This window comes from Tripterygium wilfordii, chromosome 7 (genome assembly GCF_013401445.1).
Source record: "Tripterygium wilfordii isolate XIE 37 chromosome 7, ASM1340144v1, whole genome shotgun sequence".
Classification (NCBI taxonomy): Eukaryota; Viridiplantae; Streptophyta; class Magnoliopsida; order Celastrales; family Celastraceae; genus Tripterygium; species Tripterygium wilfordii.
Window position 1 is genome coordinate 4,616,187 of NC_052238.1, and position 20,427 is coordinate 4,636,613.

At 36.6% G+C, this 20,427-nt stretch overlaps 3 protein-coding genes across 3 annotated transcripts; 2 read left to right on the forward strand and 1 right to left on the reverse strand.

Moving 5' to 3' along the window:
* The first annotated feature begins 370 nt into the window (after positions 1-370).
* On the forward strand, positions 371-4,463 carry LOC120001510 (protein BRASSINOSTEROID INSENSITIVE 1). Its single transcript, XM_038849879.1, has one exon. It carries the CDS (start codon positions 598-600, stop codon positions 4,168-4,170), a length of 3,573 nt encoding a protein of 1,190 aa, XP_038705807.1. The 5' UTR covers positions 371-597; the 3' UTR covers positions 4,171-4,463.
* Positions 4,464-10,950: 6,487 nt separating this feature from the next.
* LOC120001793 (probable WRKY transcription factor 13) lies at positions 10,951-13,495 on the reverse strand. Its single transcript, XM_038850253.1, has 3 exons — positions 12,927-13,495; positions 12,289-12,546; positions 10,951-11,301 (listed from the first exon to the last, which is right to left on the reverse strand). Exons 1-3 carry the CDS (start codon positions 13,271-13,273, stop codon positions 11,127-11,129), a joined length of 780 nt encoding a protein of 259 aa, XP_038706181.1. The 5' UTR covers positions 13,274-13,495; the 3' UTR covers positions 10,951-11,126.
* A 5,382-nt stretch (positions 13,496-18,877) lies between these two features.
* On the forward strand, positions 18,878-20,207 carry LOC120002734 (zinc finger A20 and AN1 domain-containing stress-associated protein 8-like). The gene has a single exon (XM_038851520.1). It carries the CDS (start codon positions 19,358-19,360, stop codon positions 19,874-19,876), a length of 519 nt encoding a protein of 172 aa, XP_038707448.1. The 5' UTR covers positions 18,878-19,357; the 3' UTR covers positions 19,877-20,207.
* Positions 20,208-20,427: the final 220 nt, after the last annotated feature.

A 20,427-nucleotide genomic window follows, 5' to 3' on the forward strand; every position in this document is an offset into this window, starting at 1 on the left:
CCAATGTGAGAGTGGTAAGAAAAGGAGTGTCCTTTGCTTAAAAAAGAAAAACAGGGCTATTAAGTGCCAAAAATAACTTTGATTAGGATCATAATTAATTAAGCTATGGAATCTCCTTAATTAAATTGATGATAGTGATGGATCAATCGTTGATCACACGTACGCGGAAAAAGCTAGAGAGACAAACAGACAGTTTCTTTAGTGTGAGAGAGAGAGAAGAAGACAGAAGCTTATTATTATTTTTTTTTTTGGTTTCATTTATTAGTTTTTAAACTTGCACATTAAGTGTTCGATCAAATGCCTCAATAAACAAATTCCTAGAGAGACAAAGAGATAATTTTTTTTACACGATAGAAAAATGTGAGACTGTGATACTTGCTTAGAGAGAGAGGAGGAGAGTCACATGGCATGTGAGCAACAGCTGTGTCAATTCTTCAACTTGATAAATACCATTCTCACCTTCCTTAATCCGTCTTTTGACTAACTCTTCTCTCTCTCTCTCTCTCTAAACCCAGAGCAGCTCAAAGCTATTTGCTTGTTCTTCAATGGCAGATGTAGAATACTAGATACACAAGCTTTGTTAAAATCTCGCTAAAAATGAGCACCCATTTCCCTCTCTTCTTCTCTTGCCTCTTTCTTGCCTTTCTTTATCTGCAAGTCTTATCGTCAGCAGCACCACTTCCTGGCGCAAACGGAGATGCCCAACAGCTTCTCAACTTCAAAGCAACCGTCCCTGACAAAACCCACCTCCAAAACTGGTTACCAAACCAGAACCCGTGTAGCTTTACAGGTGTCACATGCCAACAGTCCAGAGTCTCCTCTATAGACATCAGCTTCATTGCTCTGAGCACTGATTTCATCGCTGTCGCTACGTATCTTTTGAGTCTTGACAATATAGAGAGCCTTACATTGAAATCAGCTAACATTTCAGGCACCATTTCTATCCCGTACGGATCTAAGTGCAGCTCCCTGTTAAACAGCTTAGATCTAGCTGAAAACAGCCTTTCAGGGCCGCTTTCTGATGTATCCAACTTGGGTTCTTGCACAAGCTTGAAATCCTTGAATCTCTCAGGCAACTCTCTTGATTTTTCAGGGAAGTGGTCTGGTGGGTTGAGGCTAAGCTTGGAGGTGCTTGATCTTTCTTTCAATAAGATTCTAGGCTCAAACGTGGTGCCGTGGATTTTATTTGGTGGGTGTCATGGCATGAGACACTTGGCCTTGAGGGGAAATAAGCTCGCTGGAGAAATAAATGTCTCAGGTTGCAAGAATCTGGAGTTCTTGGATGTTTCTTCTAACAATTTCTCCGTTAGTGTTCCATCGTTGGGTGATTGCTTGGCCCTGGAACATCTCGACATATCTGCTAATAGGTTTTATGGCGATCTTGGCCATACCATTTCCGCCTGTTCAAAGCTCAGCTTCTTGAATGTCTCCAGCAACCAATTTCCGGGTCCGATTCCTGTGCTTCCATCTGGGAAATTGCAGTTCCTTTATCTGGCTCGCAATAATTTCCTGGGTGAGATTCCTATACATCTCGCTGATTTGTGTACAAGTCTTGTTGCGCTCGACCTTTCATTCAATAACCTCTCTGGTACGGTCCCTAGTAGCTTGGGTTCTTGCTCTTCCTTGCAGTCTTTTCATATATCTACTAATAAGCTTTATGGTGAGTTGCCTATTGACACTTTATTGGAGATGAGTAGCTTAAAGCATCTTGATTTATCTTTCAACGGTTTCATTGGTCGATTGCCGGATTCTCTGCCCAAGCTCTCCAAGTTAGAGTCCTTGGATCTGAGTTCAAACAATTTTTCTGGTTCAGTTCCTAGTGGAATCTGTCAAGATCCTGGAAACAGCTTGCAAGAGCTGTATCTTCAGAATAATCTGCTTACGGGTTCAATCCCAGCAAGTCTCAGCAACTGTTCTCAGCTTGTTTCACTCCATTTGAGCTTTAATTCCCTTACTGGAACCATTCCTTCGAGTTTGGGATCTCTTTCAAAGCTTCAAGATTTGAAGCTCTGGTTGAACCAACTCCATGGAGAAATCCCACCAGAGTTGGGGAATATTCAGACATTGGAGACTCTGATACTAGACTTCAATGACTTGACTGGTCCTATACCTTCCAACCTGAGCAACTGCACCAGTTTGAATTGGATCTCATTGTCCAACAATCAAATGAGTGGTGAAATTCCTGGCTCCATCGGGACGCTTGCGAATCTTGCAATTCTGAAGCTGAGCAACAACTCATTCTACGGTAGAATCCCTCCAGAGCTTGGAGATTGTAGGAGCTTGATATGGTTGGATCTCAACACCAACTTCTTTAATGGGTCTATTCCGCCAGCCCTTTTCAAGCAGTCGGGCAATATTGCAGCAAACTTCATTACCGGAAAACGATATGTGTACATCAAGAATGATGGAAGCAAGGAGTGTCATGGAGCAGGGAACTTGCTTGAGTTTGAGGGAATCAGATCAGAGCAGTTGAGCAGAATATCCGCCAGGAACCCTTGCAACTTTACTAGAGTGTATAAAGGTCTCACTCAGCCCACATTTAATCATAATGGATCTATGATATTTCTTGATATTTCACATAATATGTTGTCTGGAAACATACCCAAGGAGATTGGAAGTATGGCATATCTCTTCATTTTGAATTTGGGACACAACGATATAACTGGCCATATCCCACAAGAGTTTGGTGATTTGACGGATCTTAACATTCTTGATCTCTCGAACAATAGGCTTGATGGGGAAATTCCACAATCCATGACTGGCCTTTCTATGCTCAATGAAATCAATCTCTCAAACAACTTACTCAGCGGGATGATTCCAGAAATGGGACAGTTTGAAACATTTTCCAATCACAGTTTCCTGAATAATTCGGGTCTCTGTGGGTTACCTCTTACTCCATGTGCGGGAGATTCAGGTTCAAGTGCAACTCATCATAAGAATTCTCATCGGCGACAAGCCTCTCTTGCTGGGAGCGTGGCAATGGGATTGTTATTCTCCCTCTTCTGCATATTTGGTTTCATTATAGTTGCGGTTGAAATGAAGAAAAGAAGGAAGAAGAATGATTCAGCCCTTGATATCTACATTGACAACAATTCCCACTCTGGAACTGCAAATACAAATTGGAAACTGACTGGTGCTCGTGAGGCATTGAGCATTAATCTTGCTACGTTTGATAAGCCCCTTCGGAAGCTAACTTTTGGAGATCTTCTTGAAGCCACCAATGGCTTCCACAATGACAGCCTTATAGGCTCTGGTGGGTTTGGTGATGTGTACAAGGCCCAATTGAAAGATGGAAGTGTTGTAGCCATCAAGAAACTGATACATATCAGTGGGCAGGGTGATAGAGAATTCACTGCTGAAATGGAGACCATCGGGAAAATTAAGCACCGAAACCTCGTTCCCCTGCTTGGCTACTGCAGAGTCGGGGAAGAACGGCTGTTGGTATACGAGTACATGAAGTATGGGAGCTTAGACGATGTGCTGCATGATCAAAAGAAAGCTGGGATCAAGTTGAATTGGGCTGCAAGGAGGAAAATCGCCATAGGATCAGCGAGGGGATTGGCTTTTCTTCACCACAATTGCATTCCGCATATCATTCACAGGGACATGAAATCAAGCAATGTCTTGCTTGACGAGAATTTGGAGGCCAGAGTCTCTGATTTTGGAATGGCCAGGCTTATGAGTGCGATGGACACTCATTTGAGTGTGAGCACGTTAGCCGGAACTCCAGGATACGTCCCTCCTGAATACTACCAGAGTTTTAGATGTTCCACGAAAGGCGATGTTTATAGTTATGGTGTAGTTTTGCTTGAGCTTCTAACGGGTAAAAGGCCGACAGATTCAGCCGATTTTGGCGACAACAATCTAGTGGGGTGGGTGAAGCAGCATGCCAAATTGAAAATAAGTGATGTTTTCGATCCAGTTCTCATGAAGGAGGACCCAACTCTGGAAATGGAGCTCTTGCAACATTTAAAAGTGGCCTGTGCTTGCTTGGATGATCGACCGTGGAGACGACCCACGATGATTCAAGTCATGGCAATGTTCAAGGAAATCCAAGCTGGATCTGGGCTTGATTCCCAATCCACCATATCCACAGAAGATGGAGGTTTTGGCGCAGTTGAGATGGTAGAGATGACTATAAAAGAATGCCCTGAACTAAGCAAGCAGTAGTTGAAAAAAGAACCAAGTTCAAACTCAATTTTCAAGAGAAATTCTTTCTGAAGGGAAAAGAAGCAGCAGCAGCAGAAGGTGGTGATTGATTCTGCTTCATTCAGCTCCCACAACAAAATTTTCCCTCTTCTTTACCACTTCAAGATGTGGCATAAACCTTCCTTTGTATCTCTGCCATTTTATTGTATGTATCATTATCCCTTTTAAAAACCCTTGTTATTTATACATAAAAGGTTGTTTTGTTTTTGAACTTCGTCACAAATGTGTAAATATACGGTACTTTCAGTTTGTTATCCTGCATTGGTTCTCAATTTTTTCTTCACAGAGAGAGCTTGAATTCAGATAAAAGATTCTTCAAAAAGGAGTAGTTTTGTTTCTATGAACCCTAGTGATAGTAACCAAGACCAAGTGGAGGGCTCTTTTGGCCTTTTCCTTGCAACCTATTAATCCTAGTCTTATTAACAATTTTAACTTTTAAGAAAATCGGTGTCTAGGGTGTTGAATTTCCCCTAGTAATCTCAAATTAAGGTATTGACTGCCCAACAAATTCTGTCGGAAAATCGACCGAAATCGGACTAGAGTGTTCTAATTATAGAAATTTGAAACAATCAGTGACCTAATTTGAAAAGTCTTTCTTTCATTTGACTCAATTGCAAACATTTGTTATTTTTAAGGGATTTGTTGTGTACTTTACCCGCATTGAATATGTGAACTACAAAATTGACTTCTTTTTATGATTCATTAGCGTAATGATTTCTCATTTGATTAGGAAATATTTGGCAATCATTTAAAATCTAATTGGGACAAGTGGGGCACATTGAAAGTTTAGAACCCACCACTTAATAAGTGCAAGAACCCAACCATTAGAGACTTGTAATGACCAAAATCATGGGTATGAGAGGATATTGGACCATTTCAATCCCTCTTTACACAAAATTTGCATCCTCAGAAGTTTCTGGGGGATAAAGTAGTACGCATGAGCTTTTAGATTCCACCCAGATTTTCATTGTCCTTTTCTTTTTCATCTTTTTTTTTTTTTACTTTTAATAAATTACTCAATGGGTTTTTGTCTGTTTCTCATGGGCCACGTGTACCGCACGTGCACATGACTACTTCTCATTATGCCTATGAAAATGTGTGCCTCTTTTATTTATATAAAAACTAATAATAGTAAGTATATAGTAGAAGTATAGATATGATGAATATATATATATATATATATATATATATATATCTACATTTGGTGCCCATAAAAAATGAGGACTATGAAATTTGACTCGTAGCAAACTTTATGATGAAATTAAAAATATGTAGAATCTATGTCCACCATCACATCACTTTGAGTTCTTGTTTTTATGCAATTTTTGGTTGGGAAGATTTCTTCTTCTTTTTTTTGACTAATTATGCAGTTAAATTGCGGTAGAGCCTTTAACCGACTTTACAACAAATCAAACACCTTTTTCCAAAAATTAGGTGGAAAAAGTATTAGTATTATGTAATGTTGTCTAAAAACTTTCAACTACCTTTGCTTATTAGGATAAAAAAAGGGAAAAAAAAAAAAAAAACCTCGAGTTGCACTAAAAATGATCAAATTTAGAGGTTGCGAGTTCAATTTTTTGATACGGTTCTCCGCGTATTATACGAAGATATTTGGATATTTTCACTATTATGATATATTGACTCACTTTGCATTTATTTACATAAAGAGAACGCAGAAGCATTCAGTATCAAACCAAATTCATGATTTCTATGAACTATAGTCATTAATGTTTTTTTTTTCAGAAAATAATTACTTATATCAATTGGTGGCATTTAAAGTGGTTAGCTCCCACTAATTACGGCCCAATCCGCACGGCAAGCTAATTAATTGCCTGTTAGTCAATTTTCTAACAAATGACCTATACATACACATATTTTTTTGGAAAATAATATAATAAAACCGCGCCAACCAAGCATGCACGTTATTATGGTAAGACTGACTGCTATGCTAGCTTATCTCAGTTGGTCATTCATTTTTATACACAGTTTTGTCTTTGTTTCATTACATGGGTTTACAGCTTAATTACTTCAAGTTTTATTCCCATATAATCTGTCATTACATTATAAATAATAAATTGTTGTTGTCCTAATACAAGTACGTATAACAGTACTTCAAGATTTTGTACGGATGTTCCTGATCACCTGAAATTAAAATTTCAGTGCATAATTTATTAAAATCATATACTCCACATAATTCATATGAAATAGTATCCATTCATCTCGATCTTTGGAAAACATTGGTATCCGTAATATTACTGGTGTTTTATAATGGGGACATTGTTGTGCTACTCTCTATTTTTTTGTTCTGAACATGGTTGCACTACTTACTTGGGCATATGATTATGCGTGGACAATTCGTAGGACAAATTTTAGTGGTACCAAGACAAAGAATTTGTGGTTTAAGAGGCACAAAATGTGGTTCACACTCCACACTTGACAATTCACATAGATCGATAGATATACACATATAGTTCCAGCTGTGTATTGGCCGTAGCTATCAAGAGAACACACGAGATGGGTGGCACGTGGGGTTACGGGTGACCGGTTTTTGTCTGCGGGGCTACCATACAACAACCTCATCTTCACTCCCGTTAGACGCTGTGGTCGCTTTCTGGTCCACACGATAATAATGTTTTTACTCATCCACCACCGTTTGATTCCTTAAAAACACCTTTCACGTTAAAATCTGCCTGCTCTGCTCTGCTTTTACATGAGAATCAATAGAATAGCGGTACAATTCAATACGTATTCCAGCTCAATTATGAAATTCTGTCTTTATTAGCCATTCTATTTAATCGACAACAAAGCCATATAAAGATTGTCATTTGGAACATTTGATGCAGATCTAAACTTGGATCATTAGGTTTGTGTTCACAGAAATTTTTCACCTCATGAAATGGTTTATGGATCAACGTTGAACGCGTGATTAGGGAAATATTGCTTCAGTGAGAATCGAATTCAATGTTCGGATAAGGATCGGGCAGCAGACAAGGAATGGGCAGTGTATGGGGTAAGTAGGGCACAAAGAAATAATTGAGCACAAACTTATTTGCTCTCTCTTCATATACGTGTGTGTGTGCATGTGTTTCTCAAAATGCGTCATTTATTTATTAGCTAAGCATGGTCACTGTCTTTTGCTAAGGAGGAGGGAAGAAGAAAAAGAGGCATAATACTGTCTGGAATTCTGGATCTGTCCACATGCATTTCTCTAGGCAGTGGGGACCCACACCTGCCTCGTCTTCAAAGGAAACAAAATATACGACCCTGATTAATTTATTACCCAATGTACAGATTTATATGATCGTAATGTCACTTTTTATTAGTTTTGTTGCTCTCAAGAATTCACTGTCATCAAATTTTTTTTTACTAAATAAAATAAAAATTATTGCGTTTTCCTAAGTTTTATGGGAAAAAGAAATTGACTTCACATACTCCAAACATACTCGTGCTATGATTTTTGTTTTCCACATCGTCAGGCGCCCTGTAGTTGTCATAAGTCATCGGGTAAGTTGTGATTTGGGAAAATGGAAGATCATACATGTGTCACAGTGATAAAAAATGACTGCATGCTGTAATTTCTCTATTAATTTAACATAGCTGTTCAGTATATTTATCATAATAGAATTCATAGAATTTAATAATCAAATTAAATATCTGTTATTAAAATTAAAATAACTTCTATTGCACGAGTTCTTGTCAGATGTGTCACACCCAGTATAATTCAAAGTAACTAATGTATGCAAGCACACCTATGTTTGTAGTAAAGTCTCATGGAAATGTGTGATGGATTTTGTGTTATAGCTAGCTAGGCACTGTATCTGTATGATCAAGGACATGAATTTACGAAATAATTAGTGAACATTTAAATGGATCCGGTGAAGATGTAATGTAGGTGGCAGTGGGAGATATAATAAATTGCACAAATTAATATGTAATAATAAGCTTTGATGTCCAAGAAAAAAGATAATAAATTAATAATGAAGAAGAAGAAGAAGTGGTGAAAGAATTGAGGGGTTTGAACGCGCGGGTCACGAGGGACCACGTGTTGGTCTCCTCCGATGGCACGGGGTCTACGCTTAAGCCACTTCCCGATGCTTGCCCGTCTTTTCAAGTCTGTCTCCGATTTTTTTTAATGTAACCATAATTTATTTAATTAATTAGATAAAGCAAATTTGTTTTTATGTGATTAAGAATATATACACTTGCTTAGTATTTCGAAACTAGCTAGCAGTAGGCTTCACGTGCTTGTGTTTTCCTTAAGAAACGATCCTTTTGTCCGTATTTAATCTTAATTTAGTGCCATTTGTCTGTCCCCTGCATTGATGTGGAAACTAAATAGAATTTTATTTTCCATTGAAAATCATAATCAACGCAATAGGTAATTAATTAATTTATTTATATACGTACATAGTACTCTCTTGCATGCTTAGAGGAACAAGAGAGTTGGACTCAGTCCTCCATAATAATAAGCACACCTTTTCTGGGCTTGGAATTTGTTTCTGTTGCGGAAGACAATATGGATATACTTCTCACAATGTATGTATGACCTGTAATTACTAAGATTACAAAATATATACTACATCGCTTGGTTCAATATTAATTCTAATACTTGAGACGCTTTTTAAATGATAAAGTCATGTGAGATTTAGTCTCATAGCAAACAATATTTCATGTGGATTGAGCCTAACCCTTCTCTCTCATCTTATTTTTCACCTTATCTCAAACTTTCTTCTTCTCATATCTCAAATTCTTCAAATTATAACATAGTATCAGAACAATTTCAATCATCCACCCGTTTTGGATCATATGTCGAGCCTTTCGGATATCCTTATAGTTATGAATAATCTATCTATAATTATGAGGATATCTAAAAGGCTTAACATGTGATCCGAACGGGTGAAGGATTGAGATAGACCACTCATAAGATATTGTACCCGTATAATCAACTTTGTTGAGCTTTGGATTCACGAAACCCACAAATGCGAGGAGTGTTCATACTAGTTACAAAAGTCTAACATTGGTTGGTAAAAGCCAAGTGGTGTGATTAATTTATAAGTTTGACCCAACATAATAACACTCGAGAAACCTTTTAAAGGACATAATTTTGCTGGTCTTTAAGCCAGAACGGATGATATCTTACATTATCTGGGTCAAACATTTCTCTCCTCCTCCTCCTCCTCCTCCTCCTCCTCCTCCTCCTCCTCCTCCTCCTCCTCCTCCTCCTCCTCCTCCTCCTCCTCCTCCTCCTCCTCCTCCTCCTCCTCCTCCTCCTCCTCCTCCTCCTCCTCCTCCTCCTCCTCCTCCTCCTCCTCCTCCTCCTCCCCACTTTCTTTTTGTCATCTATGACAAAAATTATAACAGTAACCTACGTCTCTTTAAACGTGTGTGCTGTATTGCGTATTAATTAATTAATTAATACGTTAGTTTTGTTCATGTGCATGCACATAACATAGGTACGTACATGGACACAGTTCAAATTAAGATGCTCTTGTCATCTGCCGACTGCCTTGTTGTCAAGTCGAAAGCCTTTATTATACTTTATTTTCACAAGTTAACAGGTTCTTTCAGATCGTTATCATCTACATTAGAGAAAGGTACAGCTGATTAGTCATGAACAGGATGGTCTGTCAAAAGCTCTGAAACTCCATTGATTAGATTCTCGGTTGAAAAAACTCATAAAGTCATTGATTAGTCTTTGGTTTTTTTGCTATTCTGGAGCTAGAGTCTAGAGTCGAGACCTCTCCGATTTCTAACAACCGAGTGAGGCATGCAACTGCTTGGAATTCTTCCAAGGCCCATTCACTTGGGCCGGGTAGGTGAAAGAAAGAGCCTGCCATGTTAACTTCGTTTACATTACCCAAATCAATGGCCCAATAAAGAATCAATGATGGGCTTTCCGGTTGTCAAAAGCTAGGCTGTAGTGAAAGGAAGGGCTGGCCCATGTTAACCTCGTTTACATCATCCAAATCAAAGGCCCAATTAAGAATCAATAATGGGCTTTTCGGCTATCGAAAGCTAGGCGGTAGTGAAAGGAAGGGGCCGGCCCATGTTAACCTCGTTTACATCATCCAAATCAAAGGCCCGATAATATCAATGATGGCCTTTTCGTTGGACTACTCTTTTTGGGCTTGAAGCCGTAAAGACCATTTTTTGCATACATATATACATGGGTGTTAGAATCGTATGATTTGTTTCGACTTTGAGGTAAAACGATTCGATTTGTAGTTTGAATCATGAAGTTTGATGAATCGATTAATTCACGATTCTATTCATATCGACTAAAACATTACGCATGATTCTAGAGACTGAGGAAGATGAAGAATTCAATAATGATTTTTTTAAAAAAAAATTCAAAACAACGTCGTTTTGATTAATTAAATTTTTTTAAAAGTTAAAAAAAAAACCCTTCTCTCAGTCCATTATTCATGAAAAATCCTTTCACCATGGTTTGTTCATGCCCATCATATCGAGCATCCATTGCCAAGGACTAATTTATTGTATCAGATCAAGACATGTAAGAAATTCATGTTAAATTTTTATAAATATTTTTTAGAAGCATATAATTATTTTATATGAATTTACATATATTATTATAAAAATTTAAGTGAATCTTAAGATTCACGATTCAAAATTTTGATCAATCAATTCATACGATTTGATTCGACGACCTTGCGTATACATATAGTATGCTTATGGAGTTTATAGAATAAAAACCAAGAACAAAAATACAAAATAACGAAATAGAAACATAAGTCAGGGAGTAGAAACTTAATTATTAGGACAAAATTTGGAGAAAAGTCTTGTCATTGCTGTATCAAGGCACAACGTCCAGCGTTCATCATGTGGGGCAGAGAGAAAAAAACACAATAATAAAGCAAATGGTAGTACATGCATGTATATGGCTAGCTAGCTACCGCCTACCAGAAGAAATTAGCGAGTTGGGACGGAGGTTGTGAGTCCTGATCAAGATCATGCGACGGAGAATGAGCATGTCTACCTTCATAACTTGTAATAACCATTCTGGGATCCTCTGCCAATCTTTCTACACGCTTCTTCACTCGGCAGTTGTCTTGTGTACACCGATAGTAGCTCCTGTATATATATATATACACACATCAAACTAATCAATACATGTTCATTTTTCCATGCATGCAGGGCCATATATTATTACCTGTGCAAGTCCTTAAGTTGTGTGTATATATATATATTTACATGATATGTGTGTGTATATGTTAAGCCTGATCCATAAACAGTAACACATTTTCTAAAGTCAATATAGGTGTATTGATTGCATTGACAATTCAAAAAACTGGAAACTAATTTAGGTGTGAGAGACGATTGTGGGCTGAGAAAGGCAATAGAATATTCCGTCCACTAGTGGATGAACCCTAAAACTGATATGCCATACATTTCTGTTCCCAGTAATGCCAAAGAAGTTTTGAAAAAACATAATGAGAACAAATGGAGAGATCATGATTTTGTAGCAGAGTCAAAATTAATTATCAGGAGTGAAATCATTGTTGTGGAAATTACAGCTTAATTCCTTGACTTTGTAAGCACAAGTGTCATGTTTTTTTTCTTCCTTCTATATTTTTATTATCTTCAATGTGCATGTATATGAACAACAAATGAAGAGAATTCAAATTAAATCTCCATAAGTTCCATGGCATAAATCTCCACTGGTTTCCTTGGCAGAGAACATTATAATTGATCAATTAATATTGCACATCTTTTTTTGTTTACACATTGTGATTTGTCTTTAAAAGCTAATAATGAATTCTCTTCTGCAATTTTTTTTTTCTTTCACTATTAATAATGAATTCGTATCTCAATTATTTACCCTACAAAATCAACCATGCCATGAAAAAGCCTAATATCATAACAATCATAGCAACAATGATCATGATTAGAAAGAGAGAGTGAGTTACGGGAGCAAAAACTATATGCATGTGTGTGTAGGGTACACAACTAAAACAAAAAAATGTAACTTTTGTGGGGATATAAACTGATTAAAGCAAAACAAAATTAAAGTAGAAATTTTGATTGCTAACGTGGGGATCGATCATAGATGATGATCACCTGGGATGCTGTGTGTTCTTCACTACTTTTTGGCCGTACTTCCTCCACTTGTAACCATCATCCAACACATCCACATCGCTCATTGTTTTGAAGCAAAACCTTGGCTCCCTCACCTTCCTTCTCCCTTTGATTTTCTTCATCTTCAATGCTGAAACCCCTAGATGTTGATGGTGGTGGTGATGATGATCAATATCACCGCCACCACCTCCACTACTTCTTTTGTTGTTATTCAAGCTCTCATTCACATCTCCCCATGCCCTACAAAACCCAAATCCATGAAGATAATGTTGAGAACAAGTCCTATATATAGCTAAGAGCTTCATCTTAAGGTTCTCATAGATAGTTATCAAAATGTCCAAATTTGTATCTTCTCATCATTTTACATATAAACAGGAAAAAAAATCCAAACAAAAAGCTGTGAATAATATTTAATTATCCATTCTTGTTTTCCATGATTGTCTGATTTATTTACATGATTATCCGATGCAAGACAAGTTGATTGGTTTCATCCGAACAAGAAAGAAGAGACAGAGAAGAAAAAAAGAGAAGTATTCATATATACATCGATCCTGAAAGAAGGTTATTTGCATCGTTAATTAGCTTTTATGGGATAAAAAAAGTGGTGATGATAGTTTTACCAGAGATTTGCACTAGATCTTTGCAAGGATAGGAGATGGGGTCCTTCAATATCACAAGTAGTAGTAGTTGTAGAGGTGATCCCTCCTTCTCTTTGCTTTAGAGTAGCAGATGATGAAGATGGCGATGAGAATAGGGTTTCATGGCTGATCATCAGATTAACATGATCTGAAGTTGCATCTCCACCAGTAACTGTACTGCTTGTTGGAGGAATAATATCATTGAAAAAGGCCTTGAGAGAAGAAGATTGGCTGCAACCCAACTGAGGAAGAAGAGCCATGTTTGGTGGAATAAGAGTACCCAAGAAACCCATCTCTTGCTGCTCAAACGACCCCTGTTGATTCAGCATAGCTTGTGATATATATATGTTTCTGAGATCTCTCTATTTATGATCTCTTGAAGGGTGTAGCTAGAAGATCAAAAACAAAGCAACCTGGCTCCTTCAATTTATGGAAGATAGAAAACTGTAGTAGATAAAGCACAAGCACCCTTTATCTTGGACACAGAGAATAAAATGTAGAAGTTACTAAATACCTATATAACCAAGCACTTCCCCTTTTAGCTCTTCTTCTGTATATTTTCCTCTATAGATATATATGTGGAAGCTAGCCTGTAATAGTAGTTTTAATATATATATATATATATATATATATGAAATATGAAGGAAAATGGGCAAAACCATCCAAAAAGGAGAATAAAGCCAAAAAAAAAGTGAATGAACTTTTGACATGTAATTGAAACTATTGGATTGAGTTTTGGCACAGTGAAACACATGTTACTGTTGGGACTTGAAGGAACAAGGGTTAGTGGAATTTTTTGAGGGTCAACTATAGACGACAAAAATGTTCCTGCTTGGTTACATTTATTGGCCAGATATTAATTCATGAAAGATGTCCATGTGTACTACATATATATTGCTGTTTAATTTGTCGCTATAGATGGCTCCAACAATAAAAAGAGATGAATGTACAATAATATGTAGAACAGAAATCTCAAAATTTAAAGTGCAAAAGGATAAAATTACAATTCTTCACCACATATCTTTTTAAAAATAGAGGGCCAGCAAGTGTAATCACGTTACATGTATCTCTCCCTTTCTAGGGTTTTTTTTTGGTCAATATATATATATATATATATATATATATATATGTATGTATGTATGTTTTTTTTGATAAGTCAGATAATTTTATTAGGATATTAATAGAATATAAAAGGGAAAAGAAGACCAACAAAATCAACTAAAATGATGATTTTGAAGGAGAATTCAAAACCATATGCTTTCCTATCCTTTGGAAAACCATATATATGTATTTATGTATGTATATGTGTAATTTCAATAACTAGCTAGGGTTTTCTTTTGAGGAAATATCAGCAGCAATGATGATGAATCTTGGATGCAATCTCTCACCCTCTCTGTGCATCAACGGTGAATATATTTGTATCATGATGATTTGAGGAAATAGGCCCTATTTGACTTTTTGCAGAAAAAAAAAAGCTTCTCACCTTTCTAATCTACTTTTCCTCACACATTTTTCCACTTTTTAAATTTTTTATAACCCCACATCTACCCACCATTTCTCAAATTATGTAAATAATAATAATACATCAAAACCTGATCATGGTCAGTAAACTTTTTGTATATGTTTTTCCTAAATTATGGAATTAATATATCTTCATATATTATTATTCATAATGCTTAGTCAGTACTTTGGCTGAGGATCTAAACATAGGAAAATTTTAATGATTAAGCATTTGGTAACTAATAAAGTGTACGTTTAAGGGAGATATAATTAAGAGGTACCATATATATGATGGTTAAAAATCATTGACAAGTGGTAACAATTGATTTAGGCCTAGCTAGTGATTATAATTAGCCTATATATATATATATGTACATATTTGTAGTAATTAATACATGTCTGTAGCATGCAAGATCATCTAACAGCATCATCAGATTACATAATTATGAATCCCAAATCAATTTGTGAAATTTTGACTAATGAGTATGTTCTTTCTAAATAAAGATTTGTAAGTTTTTTTGGGCAAATAAAGCTTTGTAATTCTTTTCTTTTTAATTTATTTTTAACTAATTTGAAGATACACAAAGATTTTTCAATTATTTAGTGTGATATAGACTATTGAAGGCAAAAATTTGCTGCCAGTTCACGGATGATTTTGTTGCTTAACATATATTTATTATTACAAGAATTGATGCAATACCTACTCTTTGGATACAAACAAATAAGAATAATGACGTTGGACTATAGGAATGCATAATTGAAGCCTTTTTAAGGAAAAAATGGTCCATAATCATTTTTCATCAAGCTATCGCTAAAAACTTCTTCATATAAAATGAGAATTTCAATCAATAAAAATTACTAGTGCCATTATCATTATATGCTAATTCTCTTTTAATAGATATGATGAGGAGAGGTATATAATGACAGATTAGAGACTTTGTGGACACCATGCAATGCCATAACATCCTTGCATGTATGCACCAAAATATATTAACAACTTTTGAATAAAAATAAAAATAATTTGAAGTAATTAATCGCGTGTCATAACCCATTAAATATGTAAAAAAAAAATTTATATACTTTATTTCCATATTAAAAAAAGTTGATGTGATTTGCTTCATGATTTTGTTGCAACAAAGAACAATACTATACAATATTATCTTTTAAACTTTCGATATGAGTCTAAATTTGGATCGTCAAGTAGGTGCGCACAGAAATTTCTCATATGACGACATAGTAAATTAGGTCAAAACTCACCGTGTGACCACAAAATTATTGTTCAAGTGAGATTTGAACCGAGACCTTCCAATTTGCATCATACTCACACTTAAGAAAAGAAAAAGATAAACAACAATGTTTTCTTTTAAAGTTTGTGGAATAGCTAGGGCTTTGGAGGGTTTGTGCTTGCGTAAAGCAAACGTGGCGATGATGTCAGAATGGCGCCTATTAGGGCATAACATCTCACATAATCTAAAGCAATTGGGCCGGGCTCTAATAATAAATTCATAACAAGCATGTAAAATAATTAATTAATTTTGCTTTTGTGCCCTAAAGTTAGAGATAGGGTACGGTTGGTAACATCATTTCTTTTTGTCTCTGTTCATAGGTGGCATTATGCCCCATCTCCAAATTTAGTACCATTTTTTCCCCAATTTATTATTGTCACTAAGTTTTTTTTTATTCGCTAATCACTTTTCCATTTAATCTAATTAAACCCTCTTCGCACTCCAAAAGATTATTTAGCACACAACCTTATTATTAAATAATTATCTTTATTTATGGGTTATAACTAAATTAAGGTCGGGGATATGATTCACTAACTCAATCGGTAACCGGTCATATGATAAAACTTAATTACATTAATCACTTCATAGTGCATACAACGAAACTTAAGTTAATATGTTGATTTAATTGTGTTAAACTAGGGTGATAATTAATAAGTTGCGACCATATAAGGGAATAATCATGCAAAGCTTCATGATCATTTGTGATTGAAACACATGGTTTGAACAACAAAGTAATGAACGATCATAATCATTGTTTAACTAAGTGGGTTTAGAGTTAGCTCATGTTGCACTATGTTTATTAGATCCACATTCAAATTATTGCCATTAAGTTGATTAATTAGAGGTAGCTCAGCTCATTATAATTACTTTACAAGGATGTTATCAATGATGTTGTGTAACACACACAACAATGAACAAATGATATATGGGATAATGGGATTATGGGAACACAAACAAACGTGAAGGGCAACATGCAATGTATGACTTGGGTTTTGCAATATCACAGAAAAAGTGTAAATTAACACAATATTTATATAATCCAGGATAGGGCGGGTCTCCTAGGTCATCAGTCATGTCTAAATTCCAGGAAGTGAATGATTGCACCACGCCATATGATCTCTAGATTAATTTTCTATTCTTCTTTTTTATCTTAATTTTTCTATCTATTCTGTATTTTTTTTTGCTGTCTACTGTCTAGAGACTCTCTGCCTCTTACATGCACAGCAGACATCCCAGGCCATCATCCCTTACTATGCTGTCGTGACATGACCAATGACCTCTCTCTTCCTATCTCTCTCCCTCCCAGTCTCCCTGTCTCTATAATGTTAAATTTTTGTTGATTATGATGAATATGATGAGTCGTACGTATTCCAGTTCGCATGCTTCTGAGCTAACTAGCTATCCCTGTTCTGTCTGTGTACTGTGTGTGTGATAACCAGAATCTCATAACACACACACACACACATTAGTTACGCAATGTAGCTATAGCATGATCTTTGTACACACATTGACACATAGATCCATTTATTTGAAATCCAAATTGTTTACACACACAAACACATATATATATACACACAACAAAAGCACCAAATCAAAGAACAAAATCATGGTCTCTCTGAGGTTAAAAATGACGGGTCAGGATCAATCATCTGCAGGAAAAAATTATGTGAAATGTTGAATGGGGGGTTGTGGATGTGTCAGTGAGACAGACCGGTGGTCTTTGGAAACTGACATAGTAGCGTGCAACGCTTCCAACCTGAACACCACTTCGGTGCGTGCCCTTACTGCTCTGTCATTGGTGGCGCGTGAGATTCACTCTGTCTCTCCTGTTGTCTACACAATACCCAGATGGGTTTGGCTCCCCTACAGTAACTTACCCACATTATTTGTTTTTTTTTTCCCTTACTTTGGACTTACTTTCTTAAGTCTCTACGCATATGATGTTAATATCAATTTTGTTTCTAACATTTGTCTATATGCTATGGTTATAAACTATATATATATATATATATTGTAAAAGAATCAAATTCAAATCGGATCAGACCACATATAATATAGGGTTGGGGCAACTGGGCATTCGAAATGATGTGCTTTTATTTAGTTTCATGAATATTATTTTGGGGATCCCACAAAAGTGAACTTACATTGGCCACTCTCTATCGTCAATGGGGTCGGTTAGGGATTAAAGTGTCCCACTTGTTTGCTCCACCTTTCATTTTCAAATCTGTTCATATGTCAAGATAATTACCTACCAATATATCTAGACATAATTAGTGAAAAAAAAAAATTTAAAAAATTGTCTTTAGTTTTGGGGAGCCTTATTGGGGGTTATATGAGGAATTCTCACATAAGGGTCAAATGTAAATATGTAAAATAAGAGTTATTTTTTAATGGTGTGGATGAATGAGATGACAGATGAGGTCCATTACTTTGGGTCCTACATATTTTAAATCAATGGTGTAAATATACATCTTTATTTTACACCCTTACATTAGACTTTTTGTGAAAATTTCTCTATATTATCTGTGTAACAAATGATTGGTAACAGCAACAAAATCAAACCCTCCCTCTCCTTCATGGGTTTTAATTTTCTTTGACATGATTAGTGTTATGTTTGATTTGGGTCCTACTCACCCCTCAGTGGACGGGTTATGCCATAAAAGTCTTTGCCATTATTACCAAATGCTTGCCATTACAAGTTACCATGTTTAAATTTTCTAACAAGGTAATAATGCTGATATATAATAGGGTTTGACATTAGCATATGCATCCAAAAGCAGCTACCATATAATTTTGTGTCATTTATATTCTCTTTGTAATTCATTTATCCTCGGATACTTCGTATTCTGTTGTGCTATAGTCAAGCCGTTGACTTGGTAGACCTTGATTCGTCTGATAATGGGCCTAGATTTATTTGGACAAGGCGTGATGGACCTGGAACAAATATGTTAACTGTTAAGTATGGATCGGTGATAACGGGCTGGGCCGTTGGTTGTAGTTCATCGAGGACCGCTTGAATACACTAGCCCTAGCCCATGGCCCAGAGGCGGAGAAGGAAAAGGACAACGAAGGAAGGCCCATAAAAGCCCATACTCTTCAGTCGTTAACCGTCTGGAACTTGGACGAGAAGACAATGTCAGTGACTGACAGCTGCATCACGACACGCACGTGCGTTGCTCCAGCTCATATTTTCTATCGACTTCCACAGTCGACAAGCTTCTTCTGTATTTCTCATTTTCACCGCTCTCATTATCCTCCGCTGCTTGAATCGGTCCGTCGTATCTTCCTCTCGCCGTCGCGTGACTGCCATCGGTTCATGTTCCCACCGATCACCGTGGCGGCGATCTTTTTAGAATTCACTAATAGGAAAGAGCCGTTCTCGTCTTCATGAGTACTGCCCAGTGTATGTTTCTCCTCACTGTTGATTGATCGCTTTTTATGCTTCGCTTTTACAAGCTTTGTCGCATTTTAGATTTCTGATATCAGATCGGTATGAAGGTTTTTGGTGCTTCCATATGCTCTGGTGAGGGTTTCGGATTTCTTATTTAATCTTTTGAAAATCAGTTTCAATTCATTTGTGTCTCTTTATATAGTAAGAACTAAGAACATAAAAGAAATTAATAAATTATGGAGCAAGAGTCTCAAAAGAGAAAGCTAGAGGGGACTACTGCGACCGAGTCCATGAATGCTCCAATTCATTGTGTGAATAATTGTGGATTCTTTGGAAGCCCCAATACAAATAATCTCTGCTCCAAATGCTACAAAGAATCCCTTCTCAAACAACCAAGACTACAAATACCACCCGGAGAGGAAAATGATGTGGTTGTGATTGTTGACACGAAAGACAAAGTGGGTGTTGATGATCAAATTATTGAAACCTCAACACAAAATTTAGAAACCAAAACTAGTGAAGTGGAAGGAGCTACTTCGGGGAGCCCCGAGAAGCGGCCAGTGCTGAACCGGTGCAGCTTCTGCAGAAAAAGGGTTGGGCTGACGGGGTTCAAGTGCCGCTGTGGGCAGACATTCTGCTCTCAGCACCGCTACTCAGACAAGCATAATTGCGCCTTTGATTACAAGAGTGCAGGCCAGGATGCCATTGCCAAGGGGAATCCTGTTGTGAAGCCAGATAAGATGGAGAAGATGTGAGATGGGAAGGAGTTTGATATATATTTGGTACTATGAGTTCTTCTCTATAGAGTATAGACCCATAAAGGATGATGCTTTTGATATGTTGGCGAATAATGTTTTGACATTTATATATTTATTTGTCTGTATATAGTTTGGTTGATTGTTGTGTTCTTAATGATGTTCAATGTGGAAGTTTAAGGCTACATATTAAGTAGTGATTTTACATTTTATCTGTTCCCTCATGTTCAAATTTCCTTGTATTGTGTGTTGTTTTCATTTTGTCATCCTTTCATTTGTTGCGAAGTTGTTTAGACAGATACAATCATATGATACAATGGACTTGTTAGTCAATTCAGCCTTACTTCAACTGGTGCGTGGTGAAAATTACATTCATGTATTGGTTCTTCACTCTGTAATTAGCTTCAGACTCTTTCATTGTTCGCCAAGCAAAGCCTATAAGTGTCGAGATTATCGCTGGGTTCTCGCATGCCTCCTATATTATTTTCTGCTGAATTGTTAATGGTTGTTGATCAAATCATGTTTTGCATAGCCTTGATGAGCTTACTGTA

Bases quoted from the DNA above. Each gene is read 5' to 3' on its own strand.
- LOC120002734 (XM_038851520.1), top strand. From the start codon at position 19,358: ATGGAGCAAGAGTCTCAAAAGAGAAAGCTAGAGGGGACTACTGCGACC.
- LOC120001510 (XM_038849879.1), top strand. From the start codon at position 598: ATGAGCACCCATTTCCCTCTCTTCTTCTCTTGCCTCTTTCTTGCCTTT.
- LOC120001793 (XM_038850253.1), bottom strand. From the start codon at position 13,273: ATGCTGAATCAACAGGGGTCGTTTGAGCAGCAAGAGATGGGTTTCTTG. The intron at 12,547-12,926 runs GTAAAACTATCA...TGGGTTTTGTAG, and splicing joins AGATCTAGTGCAAATCTCTG to GGCATGGGGAGATGTGAATG. The intron at 11,302-12,288 runs GTGATCATCATC...ATATATATACAG, and splicing joins AAGAACACACAGCATCCCAG to GAGCTACTATCGGTGTACAC.